This window comes from Malus sylvestris, chromosome 15 (genome assembly GCF_916048215.2).
Source record: "Malus sylvestris chromosome 15, drMalSylv7.2, whole genome shotgun sequence".
Taxonomy (NCBI): Eukaryota; Viridiplantae; Streptophyta; class Magnoliopsida; order Rosales; family Rosaceae; genus Malus; species Malus sylvestris.
The window spans coordinates 26209124-26235176 of NC_062274.1; the positions used below are offsets into that span (position 1 = coordinate 26209124).

General features: G+C 38.2%; 2 protein-coding genes across 5 annotated transcripts; one reads left to right on the top strand and one right to left on the bottom strand.

Moving 5' to 3' along the window:
• Nucleotides 1-7786: 7786 nt before the first annotated feature.
• On the bottom strand, nucleotides 7787-15703 carry LOC126602497 (cytochrome P450 81Q32-like). Of its 2 annotated transcripts, XM_050269394.1 has the most exons (3): nucleotides 14637-15703; nucleotides 12276-12915; nucleotides 7787-7824 (listed from the first exon to the last, which is right to left on the bottom strand). In XM_050269394.1, the coding sequence occupies exons 1-2, from the start codon at nucleotides 15531-15533 to the stop codon at nucleotides 12301-12303; spliced, it is 1512 nt and encodes a 503-aa protein (XP_050125351.1). In that variant the 5' UTR covers nucleotides 15534-15703; the 3' UTR covers nucleotides 7787-7824; nucleotides 12276-12300. The 2 variants fall into 2 exon arrangements, with proteins under 2 accessions (XP_050125351.1, XP_050125350.1); XM_050269393.1 differs by lacking the exon at nucleotides 7787-7824 and having other exon boundaries at nucleotides 12091-12915.
• A 1951-nt stretch (nucleotides 15704-17654) lies between these two features.
• Nucleotides 17655-25859, top strand: LOC126602496 (WD40 repeat-containing protein HOS15-like). 3 transcript variants are annotated; one of them, XM_050269390.1, is made up of 15 exons: nucleotides 17655-17980; nucleotides 18678-18823; nucleotides 18945-19320; nucleotides 19476-19556; nucleotides 21696-21772; nucleotides 21900-21946; nucleotides 22414-22564; nucleotides 22809-22872; nucleotides 22989-23147; nucleotides 23226-23347; nucleotides 23892-23966; nucleotides 24362-24415; nucleotides 24513-24586; nucleotides 25132-25206; nucleotides 25295-25859. In XM_050269390.1, the coding sequence occupies exons 1-15, from the start codon at nucleotides 17920-17922 to the stop codon at nucleotides 25512-25514; spliced, it is 1782 nt and encodes a 593-aa protein (XP_050125347.1). In that variant the 5' UTR covers nucleotides 17655-17919; the 3' UTR covers nucleotides 25515-25859. The 3 variants fall into 3 exon arrangements, with proteins under 3 accessions (XP_050125347.1, XP_050125348.1, XP_050125349.1); XM_050269391.1 differs by lacking the exon at nucleotides 19476-19556 and having other exon boundaries at nucleotides 17656-17980; XM_050269392.1 differs by lacking the exon at nucleotides 17655-17980 and having other exon boundaries at nucleotides 18937-19320.
• Nucleotides 25860-26053: the final 194 nt, after the last annotated feature.

A 26053-nucleotide genomic window follows, 5' to 3' on the forward strand; every position in this document is an offset into this window, starting at 1 on the left:
CGACGTCATCAGTCATCTGGTCGAAAAATGCTTTGTGCTAAAAAATCTCATCATGAAGCTGGCCCAAGAAGGAATCATCGACCTAGATCTTGATGATGTGGCAGAGTTAAACCATACTACCGTCACTTTTGGCTATTTTGACTCAACATCTTCGCCTCGAGCGCTGGTGGCATGCTCTAAAACCATGCCAGTCATGCAGAGCGAAATTGAAGGATTGACTCTTATCATTCCGAAGAAACCGCGCAAGAAGCATATGCCTTGGCCACAAGGTGACCAATCAAAGATGAGGCAAAGAAGCACTCGTCAACCTGCAAAGTGGCAAGGAATGGTTGATGAAACTTTGATACAAAGATCGTCCATCCCCATCACGATGCGCAATTTCTTCCCCAAAGACTTCTTCAATAATCAATTGGTCATGACTCCTTGCTATGAAGTTTGTTAAGAACACCTCTTTAAGATCGCTTGACCAAATCTACACCAAATACTCCTTGTCCGCACGAGCCTAAAAGGCGGCACCAAATCTCCTTGTTCGCACGAGCTTAAAAGGTGACAATAAACGTTCATCGTCTGCACGAGCCTAAAAGGTGACACCAAATGCTCCTAGCTTGCACGAGCTAAAACTGCAACACGACACCAAATGCTCATCGCCTACACGAGCTAAAACTGCAACAAGGCACCAAAAGCTAGCATGAGCTAAAGCTGCAACACATAACCAAACACTCATTGTCTACACGAGCTGAAACTACAAACGGCACCAATTCCCTACTAAATGCTCATCGTTCACACGAGCTTAAAAGGTGACACCAAAGCTTTTCATCTGCACAAGCTTAAAAGGCGACAACAAATGCTCTTGGCCCGCATGTGATACCCCGTCTTAAATTTGTAGTATTTTATTGTATCAAAAGTATGAAATTACAAAATTTCCCTTAAGGCATGAATGTTGACTTTCGTATACTGTCTCATCGAAACGCATATGATTACTTTTCTTAGTTTATTCCTATCATACTTATCACCACGAATGCATGGGCATGAAACGAAGTTTTAACATTTCGAAACGTTAAACGTTTTTCGGATATTTCATGTTTCATTTTTAGCGATCTTAATTTGCTAACCAATGGGACCCAATTGGGATTCTTGTCCCCTAATCCCTTTCTGTATCCGTGAGTCACCCCCTCCCCCTTTATTCTAAAAATCTCTTTAGTTCTCTTTTTCTTATCTCTCATCCTCACTTTTCTTTCCTTTCGTTTAGCTCTTCCGACTCCCTCTTCTTTGCGATCTCTCTCTCTTTGAGCTCCACTTACACAACAACTATGTCCACCTCCTGGACGTTGCGATCTCGAAACCCCAGGCCAAAAATCGTGACACTCTGATACTGACAGAGACATTATTCATTATCGCCCCTGATGAGCTTCGACGAATTTTGTGACTTTTACAATGTGAGTAAGTTCCTTGAAATCTTTAGGGTGTATTTTACGGTTAGATGAAGGCATGTTTTAAGTTATATACGCTTGTTGGATGCAGAAATAGCTCAGAGGAAGCTTTCCCTAGATTCTAGCGAGAACCCGAGCCTTCCAGGCCATTTTTCGGCCAACTCCGGCCACGACACGTCTCCAAATTGGTACGAACCTTTTCCTCTCATCCTAAGCTTCATTTCCATAGCTAGAACGTTGAAAATGGTGAAGAAATGAGCTTGAACAGAGCTTTAGAACTCATGCCCATATTTCGGCCAACCTATGACTTAAAACCGGGTCGACCCAACCCACAACCCTAAAATCGGATCCAACCTAGTACCGGGACCAACCCAACAAACCGAACCCAACCCAACAAACCAAGCCCAACCTAATAACCCAGTCCAACTTGGCAACCCAAAACCCAGATCCGACTCAACCTGGACCAATTCCCATATTGCATGGTCTACACGTGGGCGCCTGCCATGGCCCTCTCGTGGAGTACACGCGTCTCTGCTAGAGGTATTGTGCTCCGCCACCATCCATGATAGCGTTGGTTACTTTTTCGACAACCAATCTCGGCAGGTGTGGCGGCAAGTGGCCTTACGGGCCACCTCTCATGGCGGTGCGTGGGGAACCTGAGGTCCCTCCTTAGGTTTTTCGACATCTTGAATCCTTTTATGATGTTTGTTTTCCCAAATTCAATCATTTTAGTAGAGTTTTATTAATTGGTCCCTTTATGTGCTTAGGTGCGATTGTTAACGACGTTTATGTCCTCTCTAGTTCGAACGGCTATTCGACGACGAAGTATCTATGAGTGGACCCCTTACAAAATGCATGATTTAATTATTAGAAATGCATACATGAAAAACATGATTTTATGGCTACGCTTTATGAAATGTTTATGAAAATATCATACTTTATCAAATTTATGTTTACTGAGATATTTATGAACATGGATTTATGATATGATGTTTGAGCTATTGAGCTCTGATGAGATATATTTTGGAAAGATTATGTTCATGATTTTATGTGCTTACTTAGTGGTTATTCATACTATGTGCCTACGGGCGAATAATATTTATATAGGCTTCGGTCGGGGCAGTGTAGTAGCTTCAGTCGGAAGATATTTATATATGGTTTCGGTCAGGCGATGTAGTGGCTTCGGTCGGGCGATGTGGGGCCTTCAGGAGATTGTGATACCACTACTAAGCACACTTTTATATGATATATGTTTTACGAAGGTTTTATGGCATGCTAGGGTTTTCGGAAAACCTATTACTTATTATGTTATATGAGTTTTCTAAACTAGGGGTCAGTACATTGAAGAATAATTGTTTTAATATTACTTGTATATAAACTTGGTACACTCATGTTTTGTTTTATGCCCCATCAGGACCTAGGAACGAGGCATATGACCTAAGCTACGAGGCATTCTCATATCAGTGAATTTGTGTACTCCTCTTTGTGTAGTACATCTCTTATAATAACACTTTCTATTATTCATTTTGCTTGTACTTCTAATTAGTTATATGCTTTGAACATGTCATGCATTATCAGTTTTACATTGTTAGCAGTTGAATATTATATTTTATAAAAGTTTGTACTTGATTACTATATTGTGTTGTTACGCGCAAAATTTATATGCATGTTTTACTTGTTCTTAGCATATGCATACAAACAAACAAACAAACATATTTACAAATTGGAGCCTACAAATGAAGACCTTGGATCTTGTACAAGATGGTTACGAGGAACCGGAAAAAACATCAACCGGAAAAGCGACATTGGAAACGCAGCAAGCACTTAAAAGAAAATAGGACAAGAGATGCCAAGGCTTTGTTCCTAATTCAACAAGGAGTAAGCAAAAATCTCTTTCCAAGATTACTTTCTGCAACTACATCAAAGAATGCTTGGGAAATACTCAAAATTGAGTTCCAAGGTTCACAGAAAGTGATCTCCATCAAACTCCAATCCTTGTGGCGAGAGTTTGATAATTTACTAACGAAGGAGAATGAATCCATTCAAGTTTTCTTCACAAAAGCTTCTGGAATTGTTAACCAAATCAGAAGTTATGAGGATGCAATTCCAGACAAGAAAATTGTAGAGAAAACTCTATGTAGTCTACCACCAAAGTTCAATCACGTTGTTGCCGCAATAGAGGAGTCAAAAGATCCGCTCCATGAACTAATTTGTTCTTTGGAAGCACATGAAAAAAGGATTAATAGGTATACAAACCAATCCTTGGAGCAAGCATTTCAATCCAAATTGGATTCGAAGGAGAAAGAACACAAGGAAAAAGGAGAATCTCAAAAGTCTCAAAACAGAAAAAGTAAATTTCAGAAGAATTATAACAAATGCAACTATAACAACAACAATCAGCAAGGACCCAGCCATCAAAACAACCAAGAGGGTAAATTTGTCCTTGAATGTTATATTTGTAAAAAGACATGGCACAAAAGTGTAGATTGTCGGTATAAGTGTACCCGATGCAAAATACCCAACCATTCTCAAAGATACTGCAGATATTAGAAAAATAATGAAGCCAATTTCACAGAAAATAATGATTCTCCAGAGCAATTATTTTATACATGTCTTAGCACTCGTCAAGAACCACAAGATATATGGTATGTGGATAGCGGATGCAGTAACCACATGACGGGAAACAGACAATGTTTCATCAATTTGAAGAAAATGTGAATTCACAAGTCAAGCTCGAAGATGGAAAACTTCACAACGCGGAAGGCGAAGGTATTATCTTTATTCAAACTCGAGAAGGTACACCAAAACTAATCTATGATGTGCTATATATTCCTAATTTGGCACAAAATTTATTAAGTATAGGACAACTACAAAAAGGCTTCTCTGTTAAATTTGAAAATGATCACTGTGTTATTTCTGATAAAAAGAATAGCATTGTAATGGCTAAGATAAAAATGACGGCAAACAAAGTCTTTCTGTTGATCCTGACATCAAAAGAAATCTATGCTTTGGAAGCCGAAAATATTGTAGAAGAATCATTATTGTGGCATATGAGGTACTGACATCTAAATCAAAGAAGTCTACACCTCTTACACTATAAAAATATGGGGTTGGGCTTCCTTCCGTTCAGTTTGAGAAATTATGTGAAGGTTGTATTTTTGGAAAAATCCACCACTTACCAAATCGGCACCGCAATTAACTACTTGGACATTGAATTGTACCACCATTTAAAGGACTTGTTGAAAAATAGGATCTCACATCAATCATATGACAAACTAATATGCAATTAATAAATGGGAGTTTCCACCCCCTAATATCACCAAGATCTTTTGTGATAAAAACCCAACACCTAGCAATAGGTGATTAAGTTAGACAATATTGGTGGTGTTGGTATTAGAGTGGGCTATCCTTTTGACAGGTCTTAAATCCGATTCTTGGGCTCAAATTTGCCTCCTTAGACTATCTTCAAAGGAGATATCAAATTTCATTTTTATAGTTGATGTGGCAAAATAACATTTTGCAAAGTCTCATATTTCAACCGAGATATCAGAATTTAATAATAAAATAATTAAGGAGAAAATTAAGAAATATGTGGGCCCAACATTAAACTAAAAAGAATTAAAAAAAAAGGTTTGGTGTTGCCTTCAAATTTGGAGTTGAAGAATGTTAATTCATATAAGACTTTGGCATCTCTTTTGGAACTAGAAAACCACATTTTTTTTGTCAAAACGGTCAATGTAGGAATTTTTACATCTCATTTGGAGATGCGCTTAAATTGAGTTTTTTGAAAAGTTTTGCTAGCTCTAGCTTAAGGATATTGAATGACCGGCCCTCGAAAGTTGTGTTGACTCTAGTCCTTGAATGATGACTAGGCTCTTGAAAAATTGCACTAGCTTCAATATAATGGCTTGACCAGTTCCCGATGTGGGAATTGATTTCCCTTGTGATTCTGTGAGAGGTCATTCATGAGGGGCGAACATGTTGGAGAATAGGAATTCACATTAATTATATGATAAAATAATACACAATTAACATTACCGAGACGTTTGTGTTAAAACCCAACACTTAGCAATAGGTGATTAAGTTGAGACAATATCAATGCAGAGGGAGTTTTGAGAAGGAGCAAAAGGTGTTGTCACATAGGGCCTCAAATTTCAAGGGCCCCCAAAATTTTTGTCATATAATATTATGTAATAATGTTCTTTTTTTTTTAAAGTTGCTTTTGATAGCATTTTAAAATCTCATTATGCACCTTTTATAAGAGTAATTTTTTTTCATTTCTAAATATAAAAATTTGTTGTACAATGAGATATTTTGTGTGCCAGTAATAACACCTAAAAACAATTTTTTTTTTCAATTTTATTATATAATAATGTTGTATGTTCAAGTGAAACTTCAAAGTTAGAGTTTTGATCTTTTTTCATGTTTGGATGTTTAAGAATGAATTGTTTTTTATTATTTAGTGAAGGTTATGTTTGGAACCCTTTTTACTTACAATTAATAATATATGTAAACTTGCAATCAATGAGTGCTAAAATTTGTTACTATCTTGAGGAGGGGTCCTTTTACAAATTTCGCGCAGGGCTTCCAAATTCTCAAAGACGGCCATGTATCAATGATATTAGTTGAACCTGCTAGGCCTAAATAAAGAAAGTAGATGTTCCACCATAAAACTAAGGAGAAATTTAATGAGTCCAATCTTATGAGCCATTATTAGTTATAGTCAAATTTTGTTTAATTTTTGGGTTGGGTCCGGTGATTCATTGTCCACATAAGCTTATTTGTATTCTCTCACCAAATTTACCCTTAAATTGACCAATTAACTAATTAATGTTTTTTTAAGTTTGTGATTAATGTTAATCTTATCCTTAATTATAGGATTAGGGATTAAAATCTCCTCTCTTTTTTCTTCTCCTTCCCGTCATTTCTCTTTTCTTGTTTCTCCCCCACAATATCTTTCTCTTCCTGCATTATTTTGCCCAAACCGTTCATTATAGGATTAGGAAATTGCATTAGTCAATCTTGTGTTTTGGGTTCTTCGTCTCATCTTTTTTTTTTTTTTTTTGGCTTCATTCCCCTTTATATATATATATATTTTTTTTTTAACTTTGAAGTTTTATTGAATTAGCATTTTCTCTAGTGTTTCCTCCCTCTATCATTTTTCTTCACGATTTTTTGTGGTTTTTATCTACCTATATCACTTGTCCTTTTTTTTTTAATCTTTTTATATTATAATGTGTATGTATCATGAATAATTGTATTTATCTACCTATATATATTACATATTTTGTTGATAATTTATCTAAGATTAATTGTGTTTATCTACCTATGTATCACAAATTAATTGTGTTATCTACCTATACAATATGTTTTTGTTCATAGTCTATCTGTATCACAGATTATTTTGTCTTATCTATCTATACAATAGGTTTTTGTTCATAGTCTACCTCTATCATAGATTCTACCTACATCACAAAAATTTTATTTTATTTTTTATCTATCTCTAGCAATGTTTCTTTTAGTTTCTGATAAACTTATAAGATTTGTAATAATGTGTTTTTAATTAGAAAACAGGTAGATAAAGGTATTTGAAGATTCAAATTTTAAAAATTCAAATTTAAAGAATTAAAAAAAAAATTCAAGGGGTAAAATAGGTGTAATAAAAAATCAAATAAAATTGGATCCAATTCAAAAACAGCTGATTTTTTTGGACCTGAATCAAAGTGCCCCTAAAACTAATTTACAATATAGAAAGTAGCCCAACATCTTATAAGCCCATGCAAAGTTTTTTCTTTCACCAATGCGAGATTATTCTCAACACGCCCCTTCATGTGTGGCGAATGTTCAAGCGTAACACATAGACAACACAACGAGGTGACGTGGAACGCTTTTGGCCTTTTGGCTTCACACAAGGGACAACCCGTTCTGAGTACTATGAAGAAAGTTGGGGTTCCATCATAAAACTAATTAGCAATATGAGAAGTAGCCCAATGTCTTATAAGCTCATGCAAACTTTCTCATTTCACTAATGTAGAATTCATTCTCAACATTACAAAGTTTATCATGCCGCACATACTTTACTTAACCTTCTGCAACTTTTGTGGTGCTTTCATAGATTCCAGGTATCGCGCTAGCTAGAGAGTATCAACATTTGCTAACAAAAATGAGTTCATGTTGGGAAAAAAAGCTTGAATCATTGATTCAGGTAACGGTTGCATTTGCCAGTGGTCCGCCGGATGAGCTTGCGTCGAGAGCAACAATATAGCTGGAAGAACTGAAGACCAGAGGATGCACTCCAATGTTTCATGGCAGTCTTCAATCTTTTTTTTCTTTTTTTAATTTATTTTTAAATTAAATAAAAAAGGAGAACATGAGTAGATTAATAACTATAGAAGTATATAATCAGAGGAGGAACACAGTAAGTATAGAACAATAATATTGATGAAAGTCGTAGTATTCCATTGCTCATAAACAGGTATAAATATACAAGATCTGGAGAGTCCTACAAGGACTGTATAACATCTAATACAAGTCCTATCATGATTACAAAACGTAAAGATAATCATGCAGTCTACAACTAAGTTGAAGTCGGAGAGGACTCTATGCTAACACCCTCCCCCCCGCAAACTGGGCATCCCAGGATGAACAAGTTTGGACCGTAGCAAGATATGGCACGCTTTGAGCAACCCTTTCGTCAACAGGTCTGCAGGTTGATCAACAGAGGGGAGGAAGCGAACCTGGTGGCTACCGAGAGCAACCTTTTCACGTACAAAATGATAGTCAAGTTTGATGTGACAGGTTCGAGCATGGAAAACAGGGTTGGCAACCATGTACGTCGTACTGAGATTATCACAGTGAAGATAGACAAGGAACTGAGTGGTAACACTAAGCTTATGAAGCAAGTAGGTGAGCCAGGTAGTCTCGGCACATGCATGAGACAAGGCCCGATATTCAGATTCGGCGCTGGAACGCGAGACAGTTGGTTGTTTCTTGGAACACCATAACACCAAGTTTGCTCCATGATAGATCAGGTAACCGGTGGTGGAGCGGCGTGTGTCAACACACCCAGCCCAATCCGCGTCGAAAAATATGGAGATGCGAAAGAAGGTGGGCTATGGGCGGAGTAATAAACCTTGATCAATAGTGCCTTTGACGTAACGTAAAATGCGTTTGACGGCCAGCAAGTGAGTCGAAAGGGGGTTGCTCATGTATTGAGCAACATTATTGACAACAAAGGAGATGTCCGGACGTGTTATGGTGAGGTATTGCAAGCAGCCCACTAACATTCGATACTCAGTGGGGGATGATAAGGGCACACCATTATGTGTAGATAAGGACAGTTTGGCAGCAACATGAGTGGAACACGGCTTACACTCCAACATATTGGCTTTGGTTAATAAATCGTAAGCATATTTGGCCTGAGTGAGGTGCATGCCGAGGGCACTGGTGCTGACTTGAAAACCCAAGAAATAGTGAAGAGGTCCGAGATCCTTTAATTCAAAGACATGGCCTAATGCCGTGATAAAATGTTGCAATAGAGAAGGGTTGTTACCAGTCAGGACAATGTCATCAACATATAATAATAACCACATACGAGAAGAACCAGTGTGATAAACGAAGATGGAGCTGTCAGATTTACTTTGAAGAAATCCATAGTGAAAAAGATAAGAGCTAAAGCGGTGGAACCAGGCTCGCGGAGCCTGCTTAAAACCATAAAGCGCCTTGGTGAGACGACAAACATGATTGGGCCGCTGGGGATCAACGAAGCCTGGAGGTTGAGACATATACACCTCCTCCTGTAAGTGACCATGCAAGAAGGCATTCTTGACGTCGAGTTGACGAACTGACCAACGGTTGGAAACAGCAAGACTAAGAACAGTGCGTATAGTTGCTGGTTTGACGACAGGGCTGAAAGTTTCAGCATAGTCAATGCCCGGTTGTTGATGAAAGCCCTTGGCCACCAAGCGAGCTTTGTATCGTTCGATGCTTCCATCAGTGTTGCGTTTGATGCGGTAAACCCATTTACAACCGACTTTGTTTTAGGTTGGAGAGGGTGGAACTAGAACCCAAGTGTTGTTCTTAAGAAAAGCATTAATTTCTTCGATCATGGCAGCCCGCCATTCGGGTTTACGAGTAGCCTGTGTAAAACAGGTAGGTTCATCAGCAAGAAGCGAAACGGAAAGAGCATGAGGGAGAGGATACCGAATGGAGCCATCATTCCAAGTCTTGGGTTTCCACGTGCCGGCTTTGGACCTGGTGATCATGGGATGGGAGAGAGGCACATGTGTTTGGGGCTGTGACAGGGCAGTAAGAGGTGGCGGTGAAGACTGGGCTGCAGGCGGTGGAAGGTTAGGCCCAGTATCGGGAAGCGTGGACGGACTTGCAAAAAGAGGAGAGCCCACGGCGGTAATAGTGGCATGAACGGGCAGGGGGCTACATGGCGAGCGAGCAACAACTGGATAAATGTCAAGGTCCACATATGCAGGTGGTTGGTGGCCGAGAGGATTAGCAAAGGGGAAAGCCTCTTCGTTGAACACGACATGATGAGAAATATAGAAGCGACCAGTGGCACGATCAAGGCACCTGTAACCTTTATGAGTAGCACTGTAACCTACAAAAACACACTCAATAGAACGAGACATTAGTTTATCGTGAACATAAGGCCCAAGGTATGGAAAACACATACATCCAAAGGTACGTAAATGGGAGTAGATAGGGGTCGACCAAAAAGAAGAGTGTAGGGAGTGGACCAATGAAGGGTAGATGTGGGAAAAAGATTGATGAGGTGGACAAAGGTGAGCGCAGCTTCAACCCACAAGGTGAGCGGGGCAGAAGCTGCGACAAGCAGGGTGCGAGTCATATTAGATATATGACGATGCTTGCGCTCAGCGAGTCCATTTTGTTGAGGTGTGTGTGGGCAAGAAAGACGGTGTTGGATACCTAACTGGCGAAGAAAAACAGAGAATGAGTGATTAACATACTCAGTGCCGCCATCACTTTGGAAATATTTAATGGAAGCGTGAAAAAGGTTTTTAGCCATTGCAACAAATGTTTGAAAATGGGTGAAAACTTCAGACTTATGTTTCATGGGGTATATCCAAGAATAGCGAGAATAATCATCAGTGAACAAAACATAATAACGAAAACCAGAAGTGGAGGTAGTAGTGGACATCCAAACATCAAAATGTATAATAAAAAATGGAGAGGTAGCCCTTGTATTATTCAATTGAAAAGGAAGTTGTGTGGACTTGCCTAAAGCACAACTTGTACAAAAATGCTTAGAAGAAGCCTAAACTAGAACTAAGACGAGATAAAACCGAGGACGAAGGATGACCGAGACGTTGGTGCCAGAGTATGGAGGATGACGTAGCAAGGGCTTGGGGTGATGGAAGCGACAATGGATAAATGCCATCTCTACATGGGCCCTGAAACAATAAGGAACCAGTGCGTAAATCATATATACGATAAAAAGAGGGAAAGAAACAAATAGCAACATTGTTGTCATGTGTAAAGCGAGCAACAGACAGAAGGTTTTTACGAAGAGACGGAACAAGAAAAACATGACGAAGAGTAAATGGAATAGAGTTGAGAGAAATAGGAATAGTACCAGTGGATGTAATATTAAGAGAATCACCATTACCCAATTGAACTGAATTAGGACCACGATGAGGTTGAGGGTGGAGAAGGGCGTTGGGATCGCCTGTCATGTGGTGGGTAGCGCCGGTGTCGGGAAACCAAGTATTGGGATCCTGATAGTAAGCCACCTGAGAGCCTGCAAAAGGAGGAAAGGAATTTGGGCCTCCATAGCAATGAAGACAGTGGGTAGCGTTGTGCTAGGAGGTGGGGAAGGGCGAGGGTTTTGAAGATCAAAGGCTTCAATTTTGGAGCTCAGCTCTTCAAAGGTAGGAAGATGAGTGACGTTGATGATGGCATTTGTGAGGGTAAGATAGTCAAAACCAAGGCCACGAAGAATGACAGTAATGAAGTCCTTGGGGTCGACGGGACGACCGATGGCTGCAAGTTTATCAGCGAGGGATTTGGCATGTTGGAGGTAGTCATTAACAGGCTTAGAGCCTTTAGAGAGATCAAGAAGTTAGTAACGCAGGGCAGCGAAGTTGGTGACAGAGCCGTGAGCAAAATGTCTTTGGAGACATGCCCAGACAGCTTGGGCTGAGTCATGGCCAACGGTGAGAGCAAGAACAGGCTCCGTCAAGGTGGCAGTGATGTAGCTGACAACCAGTTGATCGTGTTGGTACCATTGGGTGAAAGCAGGGTTGGGTTGGATGGAAGCAGTGACCGTCGAAGAGCTCTCAAAGTTAGAGGCAACAATGGTAAGGCTGGCAGGGACGCTGAGGGTGGCCGCTGGGGGTGGGTAAGAGCCATCAACAAATTTCCATAAATCATGGCCAATGAGAAAGGGCTTGATTTGGCGAAGCCAGGTAAGATAGTTAGAATCATTGAGCTTGAGAAATTGCGCCACAGCAGGGCTGGGAAGCGGGGAGAAAGAAGACATGAGGAAAAGCAGGATCGAAGAAGGTGGTTAAGCCAAGGAAAGGGAGGAAAAGCAGGATCGAAGAAGGTGGTTAAGCCAAGGAAAGGGATGATACCATGTAGAAGTATATAATCAGAGGAGGAACACAGTAAGTATAGAACAATAATATTGATGAAAGTCGTAGTATTCCATTGCTCATAAACAGGTACAAATATACAAGATCTGGAGAGTCCTACAAGGACTGTATAACATCTAATACAAGTCCTATCATGATTACAAAACGTAAAGATAATCATGCAGTCTACAACTAAGTTGAAGTCGGAGAGGACTCTATGCTAACAATAACCATGTAGCAAAGTTCTGAATATTGTTTATAGATCAAGCCATCATAATCTCGTTCACAATAACAGAGCGTGCTTTGCACTTAGCTTCCAATGGCACGGCTTTAGGCATTGTGAATCCCTTACCTTCTGCCATATCAATCTCCTTTTCATTAACTCTCTTCCACTCAAAGCATTGGATCAACGACCCCAAAGTCAACCCCACCATACGTTTCGCTAGGCCCTCCCCAGGGCAAGCCCTTCTTCCCAGTCCGAACGGCATCAGGTTGTGTGACGAGTCCTCACCATTCTCAAATCTCTCGGGTTTGAAGCTTTCAGGATCATCCCACAACATTGGGTCTCTATGGATGGCCCATGCATTGATCAATACCATTGTGTCACGTGGCACGTTGAATCTCTCAATCATGCAGTCATCTGATGAAAAATGTGGTAGTAGCAATGGAGCTGCAGGGTATAATCGGAGGGTCTCGGAGATGATACTTTGCAGATAGGGTAGTTTAGAGATATCCGGTTCATCCACCAAGCGTTCATTTCCAAGTTGAGCATCAAGTTCAGCTCTAGCTTTCTTTAACACGAGGGGATGGTTGAGGAGATTGGACATGGCCCATTCTAGTGTCACTGCTGATGTATCAGTACCCGCCATTATTATGACCTAAAAATTACTTTTGAGTTAATATTATGAATTGTAAAGAAATAAGACTTGTCTTCTTTAGTTTCTAAAACACTAAACCCAGCTGTTGTAAGCTATGATGGGTGGAAAAATGTAGGCGATTGCTTGTTTGAGAGGGGATTCGCACAGCTTGGATATGAAATTCATGATTGATTAGTTGTTATCCATGTACATCAAACGAATTATTATTTTCAAACCAACCAAGTGCTTTATATCAAATGTGTCACCCATTATATATTACCAGTCAAAACCAACTACCTACTTATCTTTTATTCACTTATATTATTTTTATTCACTTATATTATTGTGACTTCAGATACTCTAATCGGATTTATAAGATATCTTGAAATGGAATGTAATTTTATGTTTTTGGTTGGCCGGAAAACAATTCAATAGAGAGATGTAAATGTAATATATTCATCTTGACCCAAAAATGTAAATATAAACCTAAATTTACATCTTTTTTGCATCTTTTGGTGTTGGGTCTCACCAATCAAAGTGAAAATGGATCTTAAATTTACATTTCTGCATTGGAGATGCTCAAAGAATTCCAGAAATTGTATTTCTGAAGGTCATTGGCAGGAGTTTGTGAAAAAGAAAAGTATATGTAATCCAATACATACTTAAAAAAATCAGGAATTAAATGAATAAAATCAATATTCAATCTAACACTAGGTTTTTATTGAATTTTAATCTTCTTTAAGGATTAAAGTTCAAAAACTCTAAAAAGTAATGGGAATTTTGGAAAAATAACCAAATTTTGGATCCCAAATAGAATTCTAATCACCATTTTAAATTTTTAATAATTATAACCAAAAGTTGATATGAAAATACTAATACACACTTAAAATAAAGTTTTCTAAAAAAAAAAAAACCAAAAAACAAAAGGCTCAGCTGTCTTTTACCGTCATCTTTATCCTTTCTAGACGATAATCCAAAGCCACATAAACCCAACCCAAGCATAGCCAACCATGGCGTGCAGCACGATCCCTCTCTCTTCCTCCTCTTTCTCTTTTATACTCTCACGCACAACCTTCGTTTAGTTTCGAACCCCCAAAATTTTTTCAACCTCCTCCACATGAAGACGACTCTCACTCTCAGTCTCGGTTAGCTTCCTCCTCTGCTCTCTAATTTCTGATTTTCAACTACGACGATGTAATCCTTGAGTTCAAGCACTTGCACCACCAAGCTTACAACGAGGCCTTCGCTCAGTTCAGTGTCTGCTGCCCTTCCTCAACATCTCAGCCCCTCAATTGGGACCTCTACTTCCAAGATCAACTCCAGAACCAAATCGTTGGTGAAAAGCCCAAAATGTGATGGTCCCTTCTCTTTTTCTCTCATTTTCTCCAAAGGTTGAACTTTGGATTTTGTTTTCTTCTATGATTGAATTGGGGTTTTGGGTTGTTTAAGGAACTTCAAGGAGAACGGGTGGCTTTGAACTTATTCAATTCTACTTCGAATCTCTTGATCTTAATTGAATCTTGCTTTGTTTAATTTCCATGGATGACATTTTTTTGTTTTTTGGCTTTTTTGAGAAAACTTTATTTGAAGGGTGTATTAGTACTTTTATATCAACTTTTGGTTATAATTATTATAAATTTAAAAAGGTGGCTAGAATTCTACTTAGGGTCCAAAATTTGGTTAGTTTTCCAAATTTCCCAAAAATAATATATGAGACGGCCATTAAAGTAGTAAACACTAACCTGTATAATCCCCTTGATAATTTGGTCAGTGTAATACTCAGGTTGTGATCCCTGCAGAGTAAGCAAATGGTCAATCATAGTACTAGTAGTTCCACCCTTCTTGCTCCTGTGCTCATCGATGAGGCCTTGGAAAAACTTATTGGTCCTCTTGCCCAACTTCATGGCCCTCCTCTCATACGAGTCGCTTCCAACCCAATTCAAGATCGGCAAAAAATCTGCCGGGTTGGCCGCTCCACTTTGAGCAAAAGCCTCCTTCATAATCTCTCTGAACTGCCTCGCCTGCTCTTTCTCCACCGACACATCCTCGCCGTAGTACCTCTTCCCCGCCACCATCCTCATTATAGTGTTAAAGGTCAACTCATGGAACATAGACTTCAACGGCACCGTTGCGAAATCTTCACTTGCGTTTTGTGAAAGTTTAAGTAGTAGCTGTTTGATTTCGTCCTTTCTGATGTTCGAAAATGTGTTCAGTCGAGCGGTGGAGAATATCTCTATGGCGCCAATGCGGCGGAGGTTGCGCCAGTGATCGCCGTATTGGGACGTTGCCATGGTGGTGTTGTTGTAGGCTAAGTGCTTGCCTAGGATAAAGCTAGGACGGTTTGCTAGAACGATGTCGTTGGTGGTGAAACATTCTTGTGCGGCCGACGAGGATGAGACTATGACCACGCGCTGCGAGCCAAACCAGAGTGAGAAAATGGGGCCGTGCTTTTGTGAGAGGCGGTGGAGGGTTCGATGGATTGGGCTTTTTAGGAGATGGAGATGGCCGATTAGTGGAAGAGAAAGTGGACTTGGTGGGAGGTTTTTGTAACGGCGTCGTTTTGTTTGGAGCAGGAAGTTGAAGGTGAAGAGGATGGAGATAATGGAGAGGAATATGTATAACAAGATCTGTTGTTCCATAGTTTGCTTGTGAAGTTGAGATGGATGTGATCAGTGGGTGGTTTACAGTGAGTGGTGGAGATGTGGTACTTATAGATGGAGGAGGTGTGCGATGCAGCGACAGTAGTGATCCATGCTTAGTTTTTTTAGCAGTTTAGAGCTCAATGTTCAAGTACCGTATGTTTTCTGGAGGTCATTTTTATCTTGATAAGGGAAATAAATTTGGAATTTTGATAAACGTCAAAATTTAGAAATTGACATGCATGAATTCCCTTATTTGGATTTATAAATATAGAAATTTAAAATTTCCTTGTGGAAAAAAAACTTGGAATTTGGAACCTCCAATTCCCAAGTTTAAATTTCATGTATTTGTCATTTCCCAATTTCTAAGATTTAGAGTTTAAAAATAACAAATTATGTATTTAATTACATTTTTCTTTTAGGTTAACCAAACAAGAAAATCCACAAATTATAGAAAATAAAATTCCGTCATTTTAAAATTCCTTAGTAATCTCAAATTTCTTCGTGTGTTTATAGTATTATAGAACATAATTACTGGAGCCGTTTTCTTCTCTGTGCCTATTTTCCACTCGTCTCTATCTAGATTTATTGTCACAACTAACTTTACATTGTGTATCTTGGACATTGACATTTTGGACTTGAGTGTACATTGTAAGTGAACGACTTTTCAAGATGATTGTCACACTGCGTATTTAATTCAAACTAACATTTGTATTTGTTTGTGTATTTGTTCAGATAGCACGTTTCGAAATGTTATTGGTTTGGATTATACAATCAAGATAATTGACTCTTTATTTTAACTTCAAATAGAAAGATAAAAATTCAATGAGCAAGATAATGAGACATCAATAATTGGTTAGTCTGAGGTCCTAAATTTGCCTATCATATATGACAAATTTGATATCACTTCATGGCAAATTTATTGTTTGGCTTAGCTCAATATTTTACTCTTTAGTTAAAATTTTGTTGTATAAAAAATAAAACTAAGGACATATTCATTCTTCGTTGTGTATGTTTGTAACGTCACAATCTAATAATACATTAATGTGTTGAAATTACACAAATTATTAATTTATTAAACTAAAACAACACAATTACACAAATTATTAATTTATTAAAATAAAACGACACAATAACAATCAACTCGTTCCAAAAGTTTCTCCCAATTCAAAATGTTTGCGTGTCGTGGATCGTCTTTCCCTTTCATCGTCGACTTGTAGTGGTGCATAGGTCAGGGAATGCGTAAGCGCACTGCCCACATGCACCATGTACATATGGAACAAAAGCAAAGAAAGGCCCCACTCGCTCTACTTGACTTAAAGGACAAAGGAACTCGCCAAAAACCAATTGTATTCATCTTCTAACTAAAACAACCATAGCCGGACGGAAGATAAGAACTCGAATCTCAAGTATAAAGCAAATATGTATTTTTCATGTACCATACTCAGTACTATTTTTTCAAATTTACTTACCAAAAAATATACATATATGTATTTTTCATGTATCATACTCGTACTATTTTTTTACCAAAAAATATAGTTCGAGTATTATTTTAATTTAGTTATATATATTTTCCATGTACCATACTTGTTTTGTATTTTTCTAACTATGATCTATCCAATAAATAATGGTTACCTGATGAGTTGATTTTTTCTTTTAAAAATGGGACAATTAGTGGCAACCCATGGTTATGCATCTTTTTCGGGCCCTAAGAGGCTAAAGAAAATTTCACCCTGCCAATGACCACATTCAAGAAGATTCACAATCTTAGAGCACCGAACCCGATACCTCCCATATTTTTATTTTTTTAAATTTTTTTGTTTATAGCCGCAATTCGTACCCATATCATTGAGCCAATTTGTAGGATGGGCCACGAATCGAATCGAGGTCAAGAGACTAGACCTGATTTAGGCTTTTCTGTTGGGCAGTCCTCGTCGGCCCATTTATTAATGGCGAGGAATAGACTGGGCTCGAGGCCTATGAAGTGGTGCTCAAGTGGATCTAATAATCCAGGTGGCAGAATCTCAGTGGCTGGGTCGTCAGACCCAAGAATACAAATAATGTTGAAAGGTTTTACGTTATCCAAAGCATTAATAAAATACAATAAATAAATAAATACAAACGAACCAAGAGAAATTCTCACAACAAAATTAAAAAAACAAAAAAGGAAAAATGGAAAATCGTTGCTCCCCTGCGCTTTCTTCTTCTTTCTGACTTGGGTTTCCAGAGCCGCTCCAAACTCTGCAAAACCGATAAATCCCTACCCGTTTGCCATTGCAATCTCTCTCCCTCTCTCTCTCTCTCTCTCTCTCTCTCTCATTGAAACTGGGCCGCACGATTTGCGGACCTCTCATCACAGCCATTGAAGCCGGCGACTTCTGCGACGATGACCTCCATCACGTCCGTCGAGTTGAATTTCCTAGTCTTTCGTTACCTTCAGGAATCAGGTATGCTTCACTTTGCAAACCCTCAAACGACCTTTCGAATTTATTTCCCTAATTTTCTGTTCCCGTTTTTAATTGTATTGTCATTCTAGGGTTTCTGGGAATTTGGGTGTGCTGTACAGATTATAAGGGTGTCTTTATCAATTGCTGTTACATGTTTTCTATTATAACTTAATTAGGGCTGAGAACTATAATTTTGGGAATAAGTTTGCAAATTGGCTTCCTGTTTTCCGGCGTCGAGAGGGCATGAGATTATGGATCAGAAAACAGTAGTGGGTATACTTTTGTTGTGTAATTCTCCTTTTGAATGCTCGAGTTGAGTAATTTTTTTCTTATAATCAAATTATTTTAGTTTGGTTAGCCGTAAATTTAATTAATTTTAATGTTTAACTGAATGCGATTTGTACCTGCATGATATGCTGATATAAGATTTTATATTGGTTCGGATTTGATGCACAATCAATACACAAAGCGATTGGAAGTTTTTGTATACGTAGTAGATTATTTAGCATCATATAAAAGCAGTCGAATCGATGTTGTGGAGTGATCTTATGGGGTTCTGTACACAAACCAGTTGCATGCATACACTCTACAGTTGTTATCAAAGTGAGAAACGTGAATGATCTTCCAACTCAATCGAAGATTGAATTGGTGAACCCATTTCTTTTTCTCTAAGTTTCTTGTTATATTACTTCTGCAGGCTTCACACACTCAGCTTTTGCTTTAGGATATGAGGCCGGTATCAATAAATGCACAATAGATGGAAATTTGGTTCCACCTGGTGCCCTCATTACATTTATACAAAAAGGACTTCAGTACTTGGAGATGGAAGCTAACTTGAGTAATGTTAGTATTCTTGTTCTTGTTTTTTGGATTATCGAATAACTGGTAATTTTTGTTTTGGAACTTGCACAGGATTGCACATCTTAGAATATATGTTAACCAGCTGTTGTTTTAAGCTTGCCAGAGTGATGCAGATTTGGATGAAGATTTCTCATTTTTACAACCTTTAGATCTTATCACGAAGGATGTAAATCAACTAAGGCAAATGATTACAGAGAAAAGGAAGAATTCACAGATGGACAAAGACAAAGATAAAGAGCACGAGTCTTATCAAAAGAAAGATAAAGATAAGGAGCTTGAAAAAGAACATGACGGAGAACGTGCACGAGTAAGAGAGAGAGAAAGAAAAGAAAGGGAGAAGGATTTCGAAAAGGATAGAGAGAGGATAGAAAAGAATAAGGAGCGAGAAAAGCAGCGTGAGGACCGCAATGACAGAGATGTAGTTAGAGATCAGGAAGATAAAGTTAATGTCAGACATGAAGAAAATGGAGCTTCTGGAGGTAGATTCAAGTTTTACCGCAAATGATTTTCTCTTTTGTGGTTTTTTTTCTTTTATTAGCCTGAATAAAGTTACTAAGGCCACAAAATGGCCACAATTTTTAAGCAGCCACAAATCCATTCAATGATTATGTTCTTTTATTTTGTGATTGGTTAGATATTAGAAGATATAGACACTTGTTTCTGGAGCCTACTAGGATGCAGGAAAAGTTTATCCATTCAAACATCTGCTTAGCTGGTGAACTACTCTTATAGAATTATTTTTTATGTTTAATGAACAGAAAATAAGTAAGAAACAATGCTTTACATTAACTTCTTGTTTGCTCTTGTAATGTATCACGATCTGCCAAGGAGAGAATGTAAGATTTTCGATTCCCTTGGAACTTGTTCTTTGATGTATCCGACAATAGACTAAACTTAGCAAATAGAGAATAACTAGAAACACACGATACATACTGGTTTGGCAGATCTTTTGCCTACATCCTGTTATAGAGAAATCATGGCTTATTTGAATTAATAATAGAGTATACGGTGCTTTTGTAAACCCTAGAACTAATCCCTCTGACCTCTCTCTGCTCTCTGTTTTCTTATCTCTTTTTTTCTGCCCCCTGCCACACCCTATTCATAAGTATAGGGTGTGGTTTACATGCCTATTTTCTGATTAAGTTTCCTATTCTATTTGGAATAGGAAAGTACACTTACATTCCTATTCCGTTTCTGCTTTTAGGATTCCTAATCTAATTGTACATGAAAACTTATTTCTTTCGTAATCCTTGTAGGACAATAATATGTGCACCTTGAGCTCCTAATACAATCCAAAACAAAATAGGACACTAACATTGACGAGCCAATTCCTAACAATCTCTACCTTGGTGAGTCAAACCAAGTCTTGACTGTTGCACCCTAGAGTATCTGAAGGAAATCTTCAAGAACCTTCACCATGGAAAACTTCTTCTTGCTTCATTGCATCTCAAGTGAGGAGGTACTCCACCTTACACAATCAACTAGATTGATCAAGTTCAAGCATTGCTTGAATTTCTTGGCCGGCACTATCTTGGTAAGGAACCTTTTCGGCCCAAATCTCCTTGGACTCCACCCAATCCTGGGTTCTGTGATACCTCACTTCAATATGCTTTGATCTTCCATGAAAACCTGATTATTTGCCAAGTAAATGGCACTTTGACAGTCACATTTCAGCTTCTTGTAATCCTGACTGATTCCTAATTGGCTTACAAAGCCACTAAGCCAACTTACCTCCTTTCCAACTTCGGTCAGAGCAATATATTCTGCTTCTGTGGTCAACAAAGCTGAAATTGGTTGCAATAGTGCCCCTCCAATTGATTGGTCCACCTGCGCATGTAAATAAATAACCTGGGGTAGACCTTCTCTTGTCCAAATGCCCTGCATAGTCGGCATCAATGTACCCCAACACCCTTGCATTTCTTTTTTAAACTTTTCAAACAAGATCCCTTGTTGCCAAGAACCTTTCGAAGTAACACAAAATCCACTTGATTGCATCCCAATGTTGGCTTCCTAGATTTCCATGTACTTGGAAACGACACTGATTGCTTGAGCTAGGTTGGGTTTGCACACCATTGCATACATTAGGCAGCCCATGATATGACCGTAGGGAACATTCTTCATTGTTTGTTTCTCTTTCTCGGACTTAGGACACTATTGCCCACTTAATCTGAAGTGAGCTGCCAAAGGAGTTGAAACTGCCTTGGCTTCTAGCATGTTGAACTTCTCAAGAACCTTCTGAATATACAGAGTTTTTGTTAACCCTCCTCTGACTTCTCAGCTGTCTCTGTTTTCTTTTTTCTTTTTCTTTCTTTTTTTTTTCTTTTTTTTTTCTGCCCCTTGCCTCACCCGATTTATAAGTATAGGGTGTGATTTACATGCCTATTTTCTGATCAAATTTTCTATTCTATTTGGAATAGGAAAGTACACTTACATTCCTATTCCGTTTATTGTTTGAGGATTCCTAGTCTAATTGTACAAGAAAGCTTAATTCTTTTCTAATCCTTGTAGGACAAGAATATGTGCACATTTAGCTTTTCTAATACAATCCAAAACAAAATACGACACTAACATTGTCGAGCCAATTCCTAACAGAGATTGGTTTTGGAATCTGGTGCTTGCACAGTTCTTGGCATTTGAGAATATGTGCAAGGAATTTTAACTAGCTTCATTCCGTAATCATTTAGGTACAATGAATTAGACTTTTTAGCATAAGTGTAAAAAGACAGAGCATGTTATGTTAAACTCCCACTTAATAAAGTTGAAAAACTTTTGTTCTGTCCAAGTTCTGTCTCTTTTTCCTGTCAATTTCCTAAATGTACATTATGATAATCATCATTTCTTTTTGTTGGAGCAGAACCAATGGATATTCCTCTTACAGATGTTGAAATCCCTAGTTCTGATGTGACAATTTTGGAGGGGCATACTAATGAGGTTTGTGCATGCTCCTATTTTCTTGCATTACCCACCTTATCTGGCTTTTACCCCCTTTTTGTGCCATATAGTTCCTCATACATGTTTCTCTGTGTGCCATTGGATCTCCTTTCCATTTTTGTATTAGGTATGTGCTTGTGCATGGAGTCCAGCCGGTTCCCTTCTTGCATCAGGGTATGTATTTGTGAAATTGTTCATATGTAGTGGATGTTTCTGTTATCTATTTTTTGTTATTTTTTTAGAGAAAAGACATAATGATCCATTGAAAAATCTTAGTTAATTTATTTAATATCTCTTTACTAATAGTTATTGAATACTAACGTTGGATGAGACATGTTTTTGCCTTTGTCTGCTCATGTTTCCTTTACTGATTATCTAGATTCTGCAACATTTGATTTTATACTATCTTTTGTTGTTATTTAAGCCTCGCTCGAGCATTAAATTTCAGTAAAATCAACATCCCTTAAGGGTAGCTGGAATGGTGATAGTAATTTATCATATATCATGTTAATCGTGGGCCTGTAATGTTGACCAGAATATGGGCTGTTTCTGAGTCCATAGTGTTACCACGCCGTGTTAGGATTACCATACCTTTTGTTTCAATCCCTTACTCTTGCCACTTTTAATTAATCACTTTCCAGGTCTGGAGATTCGACAGCTCGTATTTGGACCATTGCTGATGGAAGCTCCAGATTTAGTTCACAAAATGGTTCCTCAAATGTGTTGGTGCTGAAGCATGTTAAGGGTAGAACAAATGAAAAGAGTAAAGATGTGACGACGCTTGACTGGAATGTGAGCTCTGTTGTTATGGATATATTTTGTGATAATTGACCTATCAAATTTGATATAATAGATTACATGCCATGCGGATGCTCTTTGTTATGGGCTCTTGAGACTCATCAAGAAAATAAAAAAACTTGTTTTCTTTATTCCAAAGCCATCTAAAACTGCAGGAGCTTCTTTATTTTTTTTTTTTTCTCTTCCAGAATTTTTTTTTTCGTTTGTGTATATGCAAATAAACCTTTCACTAATTCAGGGAGAGGGAACAATGCTTGCAACCGGGTCATATGATGGGCAAGCAAGAATTTGGAGTACAAAGGGTAAGCAGATGATTGTTTTTCTGGTTTTCTGTTTCATCTGATTTATGATTCTTGTTTACTTTTCAGCATCATTTTGGAAGTTTTTAGAACATATATTGTGTGGTATCTTTGCCCAGGTGAATTAATTAGTACTTTGAGCAAACATAAGGGACCTATATTCTCTCTAAAGTGGAACAAAAAGGGAGATTATCTTCTTACAGGAAGCTGCGATAAAACTGCAATTGTGTGGGACGTAAAGGCAGAGGAACCGAAACAACAATTTGAATTTCATTCAGGTGTGTATTATTTTCATGGAACAGACAGTGTAATAGTGGCTGTGTTGGGATTTTGATGACTATTTTTCTGTCATTTAGGTCCAACTCTTGATGTTGACTGGCGCAACAATGTCTCCTTTGCAATGAGCTCAACAGACAATATGATATATGTCTGCAAGATTGGGGAAAACCACCCTGTTAAAACTTTTGCGGGACATCAGGTATTTTCAAGCATTTAGTTGCTCTAGATTAGACCTGAGGTTAATTATATTTTAAGCACTTTGTTCTTATTATTTGTTTATGTATACTATGCTCTTTTTCTGAAGAGGTTGCAGATAGTTTTGTGCTGTTTAGATTGTTGAAGATATAGGGACGCCCAATTCTAGGCTGAGATATATTCTCTCAATGCTATCATGTTAATGTTCAATTTCATTTAAATAACTGTTAACTGGTCCTTGTCTGGTTGAATATGGATTTGAGAGGGTCTTGGTATTGCCAGCCCTCCATTCTAGAATGTTGCTGTTTTATTTCCTTTACACACCTGCCTTTGATTTGGTCAACTGGAAAGCCTTGAGCTTACCAGTTTTTTTTTAACATGCCTGGTTGTAGTTACTGGTATTTGCTCAGGTAGCAAAAATGGTTTCACTTGTTTTTGAACTTCTGCAAAAACTTACGTGTTATTTGCAAACTTTAAACTTTATAATTTTCAAGGGTACTTGATAGTATCAGTTTTTGTGGCTGATCAATGGATTTTCACTGTTTCAGGGAGAAGTTAATTGTGTTAAATGGGATCCAACTGGTTCATTGTTGGCTTCATGTTCTGACGATAGCACTGCAAAGGTTATATGTGCTTCCTGCTCAATTTGTAGTCAAGTAGTTCCATTTTATGTCCGATAAGATAGTTGTTTGCATATAATATTTTTAATCTATACTTATATATAATTAAAGATGGATACTGAAGTTGAACACAGACCTGGTATGGGGTTAATGTCATATGTTTTGTTTACTCTGGAACATGGGAAGGATAGGATTGATTAAACCAATCTCGTTTACTGCTTGATTAAAAGTTTTGAGTCCGATAATTCATATATAATATATAATTCTACTTTTCTTCATCTTGCCCCTATTCAATGTAATATAGCCATTTTCAATTAAATGGATCAGTTTCGTTTGGTTCATTATTTTCCATTTGAGAAGAATATTGAATTTGCAACTCATGTAAAATTATGGTGTAGATATGGAGCATGAAGCAGGAAAAATATGTTCATGATTTAAGAGAGCATTCTAAGGTACTCCTCAGATTGTCATTCAAGTTTAATTTGCCTATCATGGCCGTTTGATTTTACTTTTCTGGAATCTTAGAAGCGTTGGAAATTTGTATTGTAGGAGATATACACTATCAGATGGAGTCCCACTGGACCAGGAACAAACAACCCTAACCAACAGTTAGTCCTAGCTAGGTAAATATAGTGCTTCTCAGATGAAATGAGATGCCATTGGCTTCTGTATTGTTTGCATTGTGTTTGCCATGTGTTCCTTTATTATTTCAGTTAGAAGTTGCAAATTGTTTCAATAAGTAGCTTTTACATGGTTTTCATATTTTTCGAGAAAAGCTTAATGCTGTCAATTGAAATTTTATATAAAGAGAGCAAATGATTTATTACCTGTGTAAAACCTGGTTGGGTGGTAATTCTTCTGATTCATTCTGTGCTATGAAAGAAGTTCTTGTCTAACTTCTTATTGCCATTAACCCTACGGTGCTGTGAGAACTGTATGTTAAGCCACTGGTCTTTTGTATTCATGTTCTTGCATTTGCGGATTTCTGTTTTCACGCCCAAGCGTACTTGTCTTTATGTAGAAATATTATTTCTTGATAGTATTCAAACTTGCACTTTCATTCTGCATGCACACTCTGCGGAGAAATTACACCGACTACTTTCTGCGGGGGAAATACACTGAATGTTTGTGTCATGGTTCTAAGTTTTGTGATTGTGCTTCTTGACAGTGCATCATTTGACTCCTTTGTGAAGCTATGGGATGTGGAACAAGGAAAGCTTCTCTGCAGCTTGGATGGACACAGGTACTGGACAAAACGAACGTTTGGTGTTGGAAGCTTGATAAAATTTCTTTACTTCATGGTGTATTGATACTTCAATTTGAATCAACAGGGAACCTGTTTATTCTGTTGCTTTTAGCCCAAATGGTGAGTATTTGGCCAGTGGATCTCTTGATAAATCCATGCATATCTGGTCACTGAAGGAACGCAAGATTGTGAAAACGTACACTGGAAGTGGCGGTATATTTGAAGTCTGCTGGAACAAGGAAGGCGACAAACTTGCTGCATGTTTTGCCAACAACACAGTGTGCGTCTTGGATTTTAGAATGTAGAACTGGAAATGCCAAACCTGTCTTGTATTGGAAGTTGGTGGTCAATTCCCAGTCGTAGATTAGTTCTTCGTATTTGATTAGGATGGATGGCGAGTGTGTTTTAGGTGCGTAGGCATTGCATTTTAACCGTAGATCAAGGCTCGGCTCGCTAATGTTCATTTTGTTCGTAAGCTCGTTTCCTGATTCAAGTGTTAATCGAGCCGCTTTTCTAGGAAAGGTGTACAGGATTGTTTTCAACATTTTTAGTTAGGCTTGTTAGTGTAGTTTGCTTCTCTCTCAAGGTATGTACGGCATGCTACCGAAGATTCTCAGGAAGGCTGTTATTCCAACTATTTTTCTGGTTTAGCCTTGTGTTGACTACTTTGAAAGCGAAAGCCCCCGTACAATTTGGATACTGAAGAACCAGAACCAGAACCGGTTGAATTTGTCGATTGCTTTCTCTTGATAGATCAAAACCACGGTTAAAGGGGTGTGTTATCGCTCGGATTAGACAAACAAATTTAGTTGCTTGTGGAAGGATCGTACTACAAGATATAAGA

What these genes read in the sequence shown, in the direction of transcription:
- LOC126602496 (XM_050269390.1), top strand. Translation starts at nt 17,920, where the DNA reads ATGACCTCCATCACGTCCGTCGAGTTGAATTTCCTAGTCTTTCGTTAC. An exon ending in TTCAAACATCTGCTTAGCTG is followed by an intron (nt 19,557 to 21,695) that starts GTGAACTACTCT and finishes TTGTTGGAGCAG; the next exon opens with AACCAATGGATATTCCTCTT. An exon ending in CAACAGTTAGTCCTAGCTAG is followed by an intron (nt 24,587 to 25,131) that starts GTAAATATAGTG and finishes GCTTCTTGACAG; the next exon opens with TGCATCATTTGACTCCTTTG.
- LOC126602497 (XM_050269394.1), bottom strand. Translation starts at nt 15,533, where the DNA reads ATGGAACAACAGATCTTGTTATACATATTCCTCTCCATTATCTCCATC. An exon ending in TTATCAAGGGGATTATACAG is followed by an intron (nt 12,916 to 14,636) that starts GTTAGTGTTTAC and finishes AGTAATTTTTAG; the next exon opens with GTCATAATAATGGCGGGTAC.